The sequence below is a fragment of the Crocuta crocuta genome, unplaced genomic scaffold (assembly GCF_008692635.1).
Source record: "Crocuta crocuta isolate KB4526 unplaced genomic scaffold, BGI_CrCroc_1.0 scaffold854, whole genome shotgun sequence".
Lineage (NCBI taxonomy): Eukaryota > Metazoa > Chordata > Mammalia > Carnivora > Hyaenidae > Crocuta > Crocuta crocuta.
Window position 1 is genome coordinate 312,256 of NW_027531536.1, and position 15,483 is coordinate 327,738.

A 15,483-nucleotide genomic window follows, 5' to 3' on the forward strand; every position below is an offset into this window, starting at 1 on the left:
AAATTTGAAACTCCCGCGGGCGCCGGGAAACTCGGCGAGGGCGTTTCCGTCGCCCCGGAGGAGGGACCCGTCTTCCCGGAGGGGGAGCCAGGACCGAGCCGGGGGCGAGCTGCTTGGCGGCCCAGCTGGGGAACCCTGCACCGGGAGACGGAAAGGGGCCTATCTGAGGGGGATTTGTATTTGCCACAGAGAACGTTTCAATTACTCTGGCAGTTTTTACCCAACTCGGAAAACTTACTTTTTCGGTAACTCCTCCAAAACCTCGATGGCTAGGGCGCCATCTCCATCGCCAGTGCAGTTTTTGTATCCAGACAAGGATGTCGACGGTGTTCATTGCCACCGACATTTTGGGGAAGGAGATGGTCAAGAAGAAACAAGTTGGAAGTGGGGCCCCCAAGGAGAGCCACACCTAAGCGACCCCAGACTTGGAGGTGGTTGGACAGCTGGCCCTAGTCTGACTCCAGGCCGCTCACTTTCATCAGCGGCTGGAGCTGGACAGACTTGCAGTCGGCGTCCTGCGTCTTCTGCCGGGGTTCCCGGAGTAACACTTGCTCTGAGTGTGGCTGAACCGTAGCGCACAAAACCAGATCGGCCCAGCTTGCCCTGCATCTCATCTTTATATACTTTAGCTTTTATGAACAAACTTTCGATCCAAACACCTTAACTTTTATAGAACAAATAATTCCTATGCCTCCTGCCTTCCCTGAGACGGTCACTTTTCCAGGAACTCTCCCCCCAGATCACTTTCGCTAAGCTCCCAGCTTCGGGGAGTTTCCTCCATCGCCCTTGGCGACCTTTCCAACAATTAAAAAGCCCCTAGAGTTTAACTCAAAGATCTTCAGATTGCAAATTCCTCAAGGAGGAACCAGGTGTGTGGTTTTACCTAACTAAAAGATTACTCCCTGACTTTATCCCAAGGGTGCAAGGCTCATCCAAGTAATTGCTCAGCCTCCCACATCCCAAGTTGCATGCATAAAGATAGTCGAAGTATTATGTAAATTCCTGGATAGTACACTAATCAAACAAAAGTAGGTAACACACTTTTGCAATGGAAAACGGATGATTCACTATTGTCTGTCATGTGCCAGGCACTGGGGTAAGTAACAGGCTTTTACATGAGCATCTCTTTTAATAATTACAAAAACCCTGTGTTTGGGGTCAATATTAACATTGACTTTTTTTTTTTAATCCGTGACTAAAGAGACTCAAAGGGGTTCATCTGCTCAAGGTAACCCAGCCAGGAAGTGTCAGAGCAATGACCAAACCTTAGTTATGGTCGACTCCAAAGCCTTGATTTCATCCTAAACTCTGGTAACAGCAAACAGACCAGAAAATGTAACATTTCAGTTGGCTATAGTATTAGTAAATATTTAGGTAAAAGATAACATTCAAGGCTGGTGAGATAAAAAGGGTACTCTGAGACATAGTGAGTAGGAGTGTAAACTGAAACAGCCTCTTTAGAAAGCAACTTGGCACCGTGATTCAACCTATAAAAATGTTCTTGTACCCATAATCCCATATCTGGGATTCTTTCTGAATGAAATCATCTGAAATAGAGCAAAACCTTTATTCATAAACTCTAGATCACAATATTATGTATAAGATGCAAAAATTAAACATGGAAACCAAATATCTTAAAAGTAGCTATATATACTCTGTAGCATTTGGGGTGACAACTTGAAATGTTTATGTAATGTTTATAACACCACGGCAAAGTTTTTGTAGTATTAGAGAGAGGGAACAAGTTATGAAACTATACAAGCAGTACGATCGCGTGTATGTTTAAACACACGCACGCACACACACAAAAGTACAAGATGTCAGAAACACAAGAAAGATTGAAACCCAGGGTTGGCTGGGTGCTTTTCTATGGGCATTTCCTTCCCTTTATTCTATTCTTTAGTATTTTCTGTGTTAATTTTTACAGTGTAAAAAATGTATTTAACTTGACATCTACCGCAGTGTAGTAGTGGGTCATCAGTTACACAAAAGCAGCAAAGCCACTATTTCCTAAGTGTGAGGCTATTCTGTGAAAACCTGATGGACTGAGCTGACGGAATTTTATAGTCAGGTGTTTTCATTGTAAATGTCATCTATACACACCATTGTTCTACTTTGTTCCTTCCATCAAATATATGTATCTTTACTGAAATGTGAGAAATTTAACTGAAAATTTTTTCAGTTTTATTCCAACATTTCAGATTTCAAGGGGAAAAATTCACATATGGTTGTTGAAACTAGATTTTTTTTCAGAAAACCAATTTGATATTACCAGTAGTTACAAAAAATTTTATATAGCGCCTAATATGCACAAAAAAGAAAGACCAAAACCAATCTATTACAATCTATTATGAACTCTCCCAGGCTACAATCCTCCTGTACTCCACCATATTGACTAATCCTGAATTCTGGAATTCCAGTGATAGTTACAAAGCATTTGTCTCAGTGGCACATATAAAAGTCCTTCTTGAAGAAAACTCATTTTTGCAAGTATGGTTTGTAAATGGAACCTCTTCTTCATCTAGGACAAACATTGAGTTCCAGCCCCCTTGCTAGTCTGAGTAAGGCCTGGCTCAGTAATGGGAAAGGCAAACAAACAGTTGTGCAAAATGAGCTATAATAAAGGTAGACACAGAGTGTCAAGTGAAACAGAAAAGAAGCGCAGTTAACTTTGCAGAGAAAGGAGAAGGTGCTTCAGAGGAGGGAAGGTTGAAGGGGTGAGTAGAGGTTCCCTAAGAGGAGAAGTGGAGAAAGGCACTCAACTTTGAAGGCTGAGTAGCAGGATGGGGTTGATGTTGAGACAGGATGTTTCAACTCGATGTTGATGTTTATAACTAGAGGTTTCAGAAGGGTAAGCTGAGATCCGTTTGCGAAGATCAGAGTTTGCGCTTCATCCTTAAGGAAATAGGAATCCATCTGAGGCATTAAGGAAAGGAATAATGTGATCTTCTCTGTGTTAGCAAAGTAATTGGCAGCTGTGTGCGTTAATGGGAGAGCAGTTCAGTGACAGAGTGATCCGTAAGATCAGGGACATCTCACACAGTTTTGCTATAAAGGCCCAGGCACTAGGGAATGAAGGACTGACCCTGGGAAGTTTTGAAGATGAAGAAGAGGAAATAGAATCTTACAAAAAAAGGAAAAAAATGGGGGATAGACTTTGAGGAGTAAGAGGAAAGGCGATGTGAAAATGAGTACCCACGGGTACCACTAAAAGAGAGAGTATAAAAGAAGTAGAACCGAGAGGTAAAGGTAATTAGGCAACTTACAGAGATGCTGATTTTAAGTGTCTGTGGGTGATCTGGGAACAAGTGTATATTCAGTAACTGGAAACAAGAACTCTGGCCAATGAGACATCCACTAAGTAGTACTCATTAAACAGATGAACATCAGTAACACGCTGAAACAGTCCTTTCATTTCCAACTGTGGCTTTGGAAAATGCAGTTTTGTTCAACTCAAGGATTTGACTATGAAATATTAGATATTAATCTAAAGCATCATTGTATACGGAAATGCTTTTCCATGAAAAAACTGTATACACTATTTTTGGTTTTTATTCACCATTTTAAAAAAGCTATACAGATGTGGGGCACCTGGGTGGCTCAGTCGGTTGAGCATCTGACTTTGGTTCAGGTCATGAAGTCGTGGTTTGTGAGTTTGAGCCCTGCATCGGGCTCTATGCTGACAGCTGAGAACGTGGAGCCTGCTTTGGATTCTGTGTCTCCCTCTTTCGCTGTCCTTCTGCTGCTCATGCTCGCTCTCTCTCTCCCTTGAAAAATAAACGAACATTAAGATTCTTTTAATTAAAAAAAGCTATATAGATGTAAAATCACAGCTACTTTAAATACCTATACGTAGAGATAAAAAGAGAATTTTCTATTATAAACTGTGATATTTCATACTATTCCCACTATCTTGCATATTTAAGTACATATTAACAATGTGTTCGGCAATATGATAGCCCTCAGTAAAAACAAAGTAAACACAACTATCTTATCACCTGTTTTGTATGCCTAGTAAGCCATACAAATTTAATTGCTGATATAAGCTATAAAATTCCAGTACAGTCAACAGAGGTTTGATGGCTAAAGTACCTAACGGAAGATTCAAGAAACCACAACCTGTCCCTGCCTTTATTCTCTCCCTATCTAAGCTCAAATTACCTAAGTACATAATTCGTAATGTGTTCACAGATATGAGCATTTTAATCTTCAACAAAGACAAGGTAAAAGTTATTACTTAATCCTCTCTGCTTATATAATAAAAAAGCCAGTTTAGTTTGTAATAAACCGCGATAAAGTTTCAGAAGTAAGGAACAAACAGAGTGCAAAGAGTCTACATGAGGGAATCCATAACCTTGGATTTATTCCCAATTCCTACAAACAAGTTGCTAAGTGACCTTGGAAGATCTGATCGACTATTCTGTAACTTGCTTGCAAAGAGGGTTAAAGTGAGGGGAATGTGACACCTATTGTGCTTTTCCAAGAGTTTAAGATGTCAGGGAATTTCAGGACTAGAAGAGAACCTCAAAGAGCACTGACTCCCCTCTCCAGGATTATTGTGAAGCAGGTCCATCAAAAGTGGCTTCCTCCTGCTGTGTGAGAGCTCCAGGAAAAAACAAAACAAAACATCTTTTTAAAAAAAAATTTGTATTGACTCCCATTTTTCTCATCTATTAGATAGGGAGCTGGATTAGACTGACCATCTGTAAGCTTTCTTCAGGCTCTCTAATTCTTCAACTCTAACTCAGATAGAAAATATTTGACTCTTGTACATAACTTGTAATTTCTAGAACTCCTTATGTATCTTATGACCTATGCAGAAAGTATTTATGTACAGAGAATCACTTCCTAGTGTTTCATAATTTCTGACCCAAATATCCATCAGTTTATGACTCAGTAAGCTTTATACTTTGCTAGACTGTCCCTGTCTCATTAGAGATGTAAGTAAATGAATGAATATATATTCACCTGAACTTCAGCACTGAGTATTCTAGACAGCTCTTTTCTAGTTTGTAACACTTTAGTTTTAGTTCAGTTAAATATATACAATAGTTGTTACTTACTATACAGGAAAAGTGCCCAGTACTTTGTGAAGTGGCAAGTGTAGAAGATTAGATATGAGCTATTAGACAGAGGCACCACTTTACTGTGGTGGCTTTAAAATACATTCACATACTGGGGTGCCTGAGTGACTCAGTTGGTTAAGCATCCAGCTCCTGATTTCCACTTAGGTCATGCTCTCATGGTTTATGAGTTCAGGTCCTGTGTCGGACTCTGTGCTGACAGTGTGGAGCCTGCTTGGGATTCTCTCTCCCTCTCTTTCTGCTCCCTCCCCACTCATGTTCTCGCTCTCTCAAAATAAAGAAATAAACTTAAAAAAATATGTCTGCCTGTTTTCTGATAGTCCTCCCTTAAGAGGTGTGGCCTAACTCCCCTTCTCCATGAGTGTGGGTTGGATTTAACGACTTGCTTCTAATAAATAGAAAAGTGAAATTGATGGTATGAGACTTTTGAGATGAGATCATAAAAGATACTACTGCTTCCTCTTCATTGGCTCTCTTTGGGGCAAGCCAGGTGCCATGTCACCAGCACATGCAGGCAGACTATGGAAATCCCCGTGTGGTAAGAAATGGAGGCCTCCTGCCAAGAGCCAGTGAGGACTTGAGGCCTTTTTCTCGCAGCCATGTGAGTGAGCCGCAGCCGAAGCGGATTAGCCCTCCAGCCCCGGTCAAGCCGTCAGATGACTGTGGCCCCTGGCAAGAAGCTGAAAGCCACCACCTGAGAAACTCTATGCCAAGACCACCCGGCTCAGCTGTTCCTGGCTCCTTGACCCACAGAAGTTGTGAGATAAGAAATGTTTTAGGTCACCGAGGTTTGGGTGATTAAAAAAACAAAAGTAACAATAGATATCTAATGTACTTACCTATAAGGAATTTCCACTCTAGTTTGTTCACTCTTTATTTTGAAAAAAATGATTGAATTCCATAATTCAATTCACACAATTTTAAGTCTGGACAGTGCTTTAAAGAAAAGTCTGCCTTGGGGCACCTGAGTGCCTCAGTTGGTTAAGTGGCCGGCTCTTGATTTTGGCTCAGATCATGATCTCACAGGTTTGTGAGTTCAAGCCCCACATCAGGCTCTGCACTGACTGTGTGGAGCCTGCTTGGGAACCTCGGTCTCCTTCTCTCTGCCTCTGTCCCTCCCCCCTTCACACACGCAGTCTCTCTCTCTCAAAAAGAAACATTATTTTTTTTTCAAGAAAAGTCTGCCTCTTATTTTGTGGAAGTGGAAATTAAGATCTGCAGTCGGTCTTGCTCAAATCTGGTATGCCTCCATTACCCCCATCTCAACTAGGAACGCAGGCGCCATGTTTACCACGCGCCTTCATTCACCTCCTTCATAACCAGCCTATTACGCAATCCTAGGGCTTCTGATTCCTCTTGCCTCAGTCTAACTGCTCATCTCGGTACCACCTGCGCCCAGGCCGCACAACGGTTCTCTCGTCTGGACCAGCAGGAGCCTCCGATCTAGCCTTCTCATGCCAGCTTGTGCCCCCTACAATTAGTTCTCAGTACTGAATCCAGATTTAATTTTTTGACATGTAATTACGATTATCTCACATCTCCGTCCTACCTCCCCCCGCAGACCCACTGGATGGCCTCCTGCTGTGTGCTGGCAGTCGGTTTGCACTGCTCTCAGGCTCAAGCCATACGGTCACCCCCAGAGTCTGCCTGCTGCCCCTCCAGGCCACTAAGACTTTGCATAGAAGTTGCGTCTGCCCACATGTCTAGCAGACACGTAAGCGCCCTTCAGATCTCGATCATAATCAAGCCTGTACTGACCTCCTGCCACCCGGCACAATCTCCCTGTGACTTGTCTTTGTGCTGGTTCACAGCAGTTGTATTATTAAGTCACAGATTTTTTTAAATTGATATCTGTCCTCTCTCTTGGCCTGTAAGTCTATAAATGTAGACACAACATCAATTTCTTTTCAGTCTTGTGCCCTAACACTTACCACAGTGCCCAGACCATTATATGCCGTTTAAGAAATAGTTGTCGAATGAATGAAACGACTCAGAAAGTTAGTGTAAGACTAACATCTAGATCTCCTGACTCCCAAATTTGCTGTTAACTACAACCTACCTGCTGCTCTCAGTTTGGTGGACTCAACTCTGAATATCAACACAATGCATTTATTAAGCGCAAAGAAAATCATTGATATTTCACAAATATTTTTTTTGGCAACACGAGTGGTATATGGTGTCCAGGCATGGGTAACTGTATTAAAATGACAAGGTTCTTGTGCAGGCTTGTTTACTTTGGGATTTGCCACTTATTTCCTGAAATACATCTGTGAGGCTTAATTTTATGTGTCAGCTTGACTGGTTTAAGGGATATCCAGACAACGGGTTACGAAATATTTTGGGGGGTATGTCTGTGAAGGTGTTTCTGGAACACGTTAACATTGACTGAATAGACTGAGTGATGAGATCTGCGTTCACCAATGTGGGTGGGCATCAAACAATCTGTTGGGGGTCCAAATGGAACAAAAAGGTGAAGGAAGGGCTAATTCTCTCCATTGGATCAGGGACCTCCATCTTCTCCCATTCGTGTACCTGAGAGCTCCCGGTTCCCAGGCCTTCAATTCCAGGACTCACACCAGCGGCCCCTTTGTTCTTGGGCCTTTGACCTTAGACTGAGAGTTGCATCGCTGGACTCTTCAGACTTGGACTAAATTATGCCATTGGTTTTCCTGGTTGTCCAGCTGGTGGACAGCAGGTCATGGGACTTCCTGGCCCCCATAACCACGTGAGCCAATTCCTACGATAAATCTTCTCTTACATGTGTATCTATTGGTTCTGTTTTCTCTGGAGAACCCTGCTGGTACAAGAGTCATTACTTGAAACAGTTCAAAAGCAACTTTCACTATCAATTGCTTTTACTCACTCTGAGCTGTAATAAGTTAGTTACGGCCCATCCTAACCCCAGCCTGTGGTCTGCCAAGTTTCATGTGTGGACCAGAGTTCTCTAGAAGCCTTACCCAAAGGGCTGAGCAGGCTTCAGTGGCTTTGTGCAGGCTGCTGCCAGATGCTCCAGGAAAAGAAAAGAAAAAGGAGTAATAAAAATAAGTTAGCAATTGAATGTATGAATGCCTTTTTACTGAGGAAGTTAATATATAAATGTAATGCTTACAGAAAGTTGGAGAGACTTTTGGAATCAGAGCCGGCTGCTACAGAAAAGTATCTAGCGTTACTGTTAATTATGTGTGAAGAAAGGGGCAAGCTGTAGGCCCTTTGCAAATCCACTTGGGTCCCTGATCTAGTCCAATTATTAATCTCAGGAACACTTTTTTTTTTTAATATGTATTTTTGAGAGAGACAGAAACAGACTGTGAGTGGGGGAGGGGCAGAGAGGGAGACAGAATCTGAAGCAGCTCCAGGCTCTGAGCTGTCAGCACAGAGCCCAAGTCGGGGTTCGAATTCACAAACCGTGAGATCATGACCTGAGCCCAAGTCAGATGCTTAACTGGCTGAGCCACCCAGGAGCCCCTTGGGAACACTTTTCAAGTCACTGGGCTATTCCTCTATTCCCTTCCTCAGAACTCCTTCTTTGAGCATTGCAACCTGATTCGGAAAGAGGGTAACGAGGGTGGCCCTGAAGCATGGAGGTGGCGACCACCCAGTGCTCTGACCTACTCTCAGCTTTATGTTAGACATGGTGGCTTCCAGGACACGTGTGCAGGATGTTATGACATGTTCTTCAGGGGGAAAAAAAAGAAAAGAATGACCCTCCCAACTAATGAGGGGCCTCTGCATTCAAAAGTATGGTGTAAATTACTTTGGAATTTTAAAGGTGTTTTTTCTCTTTTTCCTGTGGAAATGACTTCGAAAGGTGGTTCAGCTCGGAAGCTAGCCTGCAGAAATTTCTTCAGACTTAACATACTACATAGTGGGACTCTGCAACTGACTGAGGTTCGTAATCAATCATGTTTCCCCTGGAATACATACAGGGGTTTCACCTTGAGAGGCAAAAACGTGTATCTTTTTTGACTAATTGAAATTCATTCATTCATTAATCTGCCAGTCACTGAACCAATTTTTATCGAGCACTGATTACGTTGCAGGTTTGGTTCTAAGTGCTGAGAATGCAAGATTAGCAAGAAACTCAGTCTACTAGGAAGTGCAATGTCACAAACATCAAGTTACAAAATCATTTGAAAAGTGCTCTAACTAAGCCCTCTCTCCTGAGGGAGGCTCAGCCATTCATTTCCAGTTTAGCATCTCCACGTGGTGCCCGAGGACACCTCAGACTTCACATGCCCAGGACTCAACCCATATCTTCTCTACCTTCTCTACTAACCACCCCCGCCCCCCAATTCTTTCTCCTTCTCTTCCTTTGTATGTGTTCCATCTCAATTTGTAAAACCCCCTCCCAGCCAGTCCTCTGTCCTAGAAACCGGAGAATAATTCTGAACCCATTCAGCCCCCACTTTCCATCGGTCACCAAGTCCTGCTAATATTATCTCTTAAAGGGGCCTGTGGCCCACCTCCTCCTCCCTAAGTCGGCTACTGTCTTCACCTGGGATGTGGGTAAACTTCCCGGCGGGAGTCCCAGGCCAGCGTTCGGACCCTCTCTAACATATCCTTCACAGAGCGAGATTTCCTGGCTTTTCTAGCTGGAGGGCTTAGCACAGAGGCTGACCCACAGTAAACACTACTGTAATTAACCCCATGTGTTAACGGAGATGAGAAGCACGGATGGGCCAGCTTTCTGAATGGGAAGTGTTTTGTTTGTGCTATGCTAGTCTGGAAGGTCAGTCTTCTGTTATCTGCAAGGTGACCGGGTCACTGGGCATCTGGCTCCCATAATCTAAATTTGTAAGAGATGATACAATGTACTGGTGAAAACATTGACATCTGGATCCTGTGCTGCCACATGTAATGCATCTAATATGACATTTGATGCTATTGTGTTTCTTCCTTTCCCTTCATTTCATTCATACAGCATGCCAATTTTCTACTCCAATGGTTAGGATTAAGTTTAGCAGACAGTGACAGAAAACCCCAAATAGCAATCGTTGAGAAAGACAGAAATGTGTTTCTCTCTCAAAATGATAACCAGAGAGGCAGTGTGGAGCTGGTGTGGTGTCCTGGCCACTCACCAAGGACCCCCTCTCCCGGTGTCTCCGCGCTCTGCCGCCTTCCACATATGGCTTCTACCTCATGGCCAAAACGGCTGCCCCAGCTCCGGCCATTGTGTTCGTATTAAAGCCAGGAAAGAGGGGGTAAAGGAAAAGGGGAGGGCATCTCCATTGTTTTAAGGACCCTTCCCACAACAGGGAAGCCTCAGCAAAGGAGACAGTAGGCAGGGGCGCGGCATGAGGGGCGTCACCATCAATCATCTGGCACGTGCAGGAAGTCAGAGTTCACGCAGAGTTAGTACCCAGCAGAGGCTGGGCCCAGACAAGAGGCCAAAGTCTGAGACGGACGAGGCCGAGAGATCCCAAGTGTCACCTCGCGGATGTCTGGCACAATTGAGCAGTCTCTGCCACACCACACTAAGTTGGCATTAACCTCTCACCGACAGAGCCAGGGTGCCCCTGGGTACCCGACGCCCAAACCCCAGCTGGTAGCAACAAGGGCAGTTAGCAACCAGCTGCTCTAGGCCGGCTCGTCTGCTAAGAGCTGACTTATAGGTACTGTTTCACTGAGTCCTCACAGCAAACGTGGCTGGAAGGTTCTTTCTTTCTCCCTTTTTTCCTTCCTTCCGTTCTCTATTTTTTCTTTCTTTCTTTCCTTCCTTTCTTTTTCTTTCTCTCTGTTTTTTGTATTTAATTTTACGCGTGAGGAAACAAGTGGACATGTTGACACACCCGGTAATCACGGAGGTCAGGACACACACTCGGGGACCCACACTCGGGAAACCACCCGGGGTTCCATGCTGAATCATGAGAGACTTGTAAAATCAGTGTGGGGTTTTAAGAAGGTATTTTCCGGGAAAGGAAACTTCATGATCTTAAAGAATAGGTCAGTGTCTGATGGAAAAACCTAATGATTTTTTTCTTCTCCACTGCAGAGGACACCCGTCATTCCTGCCCGGAAACTAGCGGTGCCTTGAGTGGCCAGCTCCCCGGCTAGCGCGGAGGCCTGGGGACGTGCCTCCTGGCAGGCTGGCCCCTTCATTCCGCCTTTTCCCCCAGAGGGTCCAAGTGTGACCTTCGCTTTCTTCTAACCTCGCCCCACACCCTCCAGCTGAGTTTTCTTCTCTCTTTGACGCTGAAAAGAGTGTCATTGTGCCTCCCTCCCTTCCTCCTCTCTATGCCGGAAAATGAATCTGAGTGTTTCTGTGGAATTTTACAGCCTTCAAAAGAAGAAAAGCATATCAGGGGTTGAAATAACTTCATGAGGAATTGCAAACTCAGAAGCAGTCTTAAAAGCTTGAGGGTTATACCACTTACTCATTTTTCCTTGGGATGGGAATGTAACTAGGTCATACTCCGTAAGGTTCCTTCTTTTCTCTGGCCCATCATTTTGGTAAAAACTGGATCCAGACAATCCAGTTCCTCCATCTCTCATTTACTCCCAGGGCTGGAGCCTCTGGGATCGGCTTCCATTGACGAGGAAGGCATCGTCCTTCTCTGCCCTCTGGAAGTCTGTACGGAGAAAAAATACAGATACTTACAAAGCAGGTTGTCAAAGGCTCAAGTATGATGTATTTAAATGTCAAAGGAAACTCAGACTGCCGATCTTTATATCCACCAAGTCATTCTTCCCACGGAAAGTTATCTCGGCTATTGTGATAGGAACATGCAAACCAAGGTGTCTTGGCTGTTGCTTTGTTCTCCAGTCTCTTTTCTGGACTCCAGGGTACCAGCACCTCTTCATTCAGCAAACTTCGGTTAAGCATGTGCCAAGAGCCAGGCACTGTGGAGGGCACCGGGCGTCACATACTCATGCCTGCCCTCTCACGGCCACGCCTCATCTCTCCAACACGCCTTTAAAACATACTGCTTTATCTAGGGATATGCATGGTATTTGCTTTCAAATCACACCTTGGAGAATTTCTCTGAGTAGATTCCTATAGACCTTATTCATGGCGTATTTATTCACTCATTAGCCTCAACTAGCAACTAGCAACTTTTTGTCTGCTTTTTAACCATGTTTCTCTCTGAATACCCCACTGAAAGCTGGCCTAACATTATCCTATGGACGTTGGCTCTTGCCTGAATTATCTTGAGGGCCAAGGGCCCTATGGCATCACAGACTGTCAGGAGCTAGACCATACATTAGTGCTGGACCATCAGGGACACATCAGTCATGTGAGTAAAGGTCAGAATCATCAGATAAAGAGCCAGAAGACTTAGCATTCTGGAGAATGCACAAAAATGAAAAGGCTCCAGCACTCGATCTGTGTCTGAGTTTTGTCCCTGATATAACACAATTAAAAAACAGGGAATCTAGGGGCACCTGGGTGGCTCAGTCAATTGAGCGTCCGACTTTGGCTCAGGTCATGATCTCACAGTCTGTGAGTTTGAGCCCTGAATCCAGTTCTGTGCTGCCAGCTCAGAGCCTGGAGCCTGATTTGGGTTCTACGTCTCCTCTCTCTGCCTTCTACCCTCTCGGGCTTTGTCTCTCTCTGTCTCTCAAAAAATGTTAAAAAAAAATTTTAAGTAAAAAAACAACAGGGAATCTGTTTTTTAGACTTATCTAAAAATAGATTCATCTAAAAATCTATTTAAAACATGGATCTAAACAGGCTGCAGATCCTAGAATGACTCTTCACAGTTTTAACAATTACAGTCGATAAAATTATACTTGGTATTTGTAGCTAAGTAATTGTCACTTCTTACCAGGTGATAATTTCTACTGGAAACCTATAATTAAGTGAAAAAGAAATAAGCCAAACACATTATGTGAAAAAGAAGAATTTATCACTTCACAAGCTGTGCCTTAAACATCTTACCAAATTTTTACATGTTCGTGTATCAGAATCAGAGACTATTTATAGCAGGTAATTTATATATTAGCAACAGAAAAATTGTGAGATTGACAAAGAATTGTAATGTGGTGTTAATGAATGTTAACGATACTACTCTCACAAAAAGGATGCGTTGTTTTTTTTTTTTTTTTTGTAAAGCTGACTCATACCTTTTAAGTAGGATGTCATATCAAAATGATGATTTCCTTCAAGGAATTTCCTTACTTCCTTAAACAGTGAGGGGGGAAAATGGCGTTAAAATTTAAAAGCTCTGTGGGCTTCAATACTTTGAAGAATACAGAAGATAAGCTAGCAACCATATACTTTTTTATGTATTTCCAATGAGATGTAAGTTGGTTCAGTATTGCTGAAAAACAGTTTGACACCATATCGGGAGTCCTCAATGAATTCATACTCTTTTATCATTAATCTATTTATAAGAGTTTATAATGAAAAATAAGGAAATGGTTTAAGACACACATATACATAGACATTTAACACAGCATCATATATATTAGTACAAGCTTTAGGACAACCTAAATGTCCCCAAACAAGAAAAGTTAGGGGGCCCTGTGTGGCTCAGTCAGTCAAGTGTCTAACTCTTGATTTTGGCTCAGGTCATGATCTCAGGGTTGAGATCAAGACCCGCATAAGGCTCCAAGCTAAGCATGGAGTCTAAGGATTGAGCCTGCTTAAGATTCTCTCATTCTCTCTCTCTCTGCCCCTCCCCTTCTAGTTCTCTCTCTCTCAAAAAAAAAAAAAGGTTTAAAAAAAGAGAAGTTAAATAAATTATGGCATATCCATTACAATGTAATGTTTAGTATATAATAGAAAAATTGCACTTTTGACAAATGACATGTAAAATATAATCACATGTAAAAATGCTTGTAATGTAATATTAAAATCAAGATACAAAATATTACATGCAATATAATCCCAATTAAAATTTATTATGTTTCTATATGCATGAGAAAGTATGAAAACAAAAATAGCTGTAGTTATTCCTAAGTGGTAAAAAATACACTTAATATTAAAAGTAGACTCCACACCCAGCATGGAGCACAACACAGGATTTGAACTCACAACCCTGAGATTAAGACCTGAGCTGAGATCAAGAGTCAGATGCTTACCGGATTTAGGCTCAGGTCATGATCTCAGGGTTATAGGAGCAAGCCCCACATCAGGCTCTGTACTGGACGTGAAGCCTGCTTAGGATTCTCTCTCTTTCTCCTTCTGCTAGCCCCGCTCACACTCACACATGTTCTCTCTGTCTCTCTCAAAAAAAAAAAAAAAAAAAAAATGTCGGACCCTTAACCAACTGAGTTACCCAGGTGCCCCTATAACTATCATTTAAATACTGTAAGCATAAAACTTTGAAAGGCTGGGTGAAGCAAAAGCAAACGTGGACTGCTAACATTACATAGCTCATGAACAAAGTGGGAAGAATTAAAGGAACAGTGTTCAACAAACCATTATTATTTTCCACTTTATTGAACTATAATATCCGTATAATAAATTGCATATATTTAAGGTATGAAATGTTTTGACACATTTATACTCTCATGAAACCAACACCATGATGTGGATAATGAATGTTAATACCATCCCCAAATGTTTCCTTGTACCTTTTCCTAATCTATTCCTCACTTCCCCCAACCACGGTTCAGGCAACCACTGAGCTAGAGTTTTGTTGCTATAGATTAGTTTGCATTTCCCAGAATTCTTGGCCATGCTTTTTTTTTTTTTTTTTACCATAGAATAATTAGCCTGAGATTCATTCATGCTGTTACATGTATGAATAGTTTCCCTTTCGCTGTTGAATAATGTTTTCTTTATGAACATATCACAATTTGCTTATCCATTCAATCGCTGATAGACATTTGAGTTGTTTCCAGTTTTTGGCTCTGACAGATAAAGCCGCCATGAGCATTTATGTATAAGTCTTTGTGTAGAATGTATTTCTGTTTCCCCTGAGTAAATGCCCAGGTGTGGAAGGGTTGGGTCAAATTATAGGTATGTGTACAACTTATGAAGAAACTGCCAAACAGGTTTTCACAGTGACTGCACCTGTTCACACTGCCACCAGCAGCGTATGAGAATTCCAGTTGCTTCCTATTCTCACCAACACTTGATATTGTCAGTCTTTTTAATTGTTGCCACTCTATTGCTTGTGTGGTGATATTTCATTATGATTATAGTTTGTATTTCTTTAGTGACTCATGATGACCTTTTCATGTGTTGTCATCCATGTATCCTCTTTGCTAAAGTGTCTGTTCAATTATTTTGCCCATTTTAAATAAAGGTTACCTTCTGATTGGTTTATAAAAGATATTTTTATATTCCAGATAAAGTCCTTTGTATGATAAAAAGGTTTGCAAAGATTTTTCTCCAAGTGTGTGGCTTGCTTTTTCATTGTCATGGCAGTCTTTAAAACATTTTTTAAATGTTTATTTTTAACAGAGAGAGAGAGGGAGAGAGAGGGAGAGAGAGGGAGAGAGAGGGAGA

General features: G+C 42.3%; 1 protein-coding gene across 14 annotated transcripts in view; it reads right to left on the bottom strand.

Annotated features, from left to right (window-relative positions):
* Positions 1-3,534: 3,534 nt before the first annotated feature.
* Positions 3,535-15,483, bottom strand: part of LOC144238770 (uncharacterized) — a 73,478-nt gene continuing 61,529 nt past the window's right edge. For 13 of the 14 annotated variants that reach the window (XR_013337203.1, XR_013337205.1, XR_013337206.1 and 10 more), the window contains 2 exons: positions 11,459-11,653; positions 3,535-3,767 (listed from right to left, as the gene is read on the bottom strand). Coding sequence is in view for 11 of the 14 variants with exons in the window: in XM_077772671.1 (XP_077628797.1) it covers positions 11,573-11,653 (81 nt within the window). In the remaining 3 variants the exon portion in view is untranslated. Of the gene's footprint in view, positions 3,768-7,828; positions 7,879-11,458; positions 11,654-15,483 lie in introns of those variants that run through there. The other variant, XM_077772672.1, reaches the window with a different exon arrangement.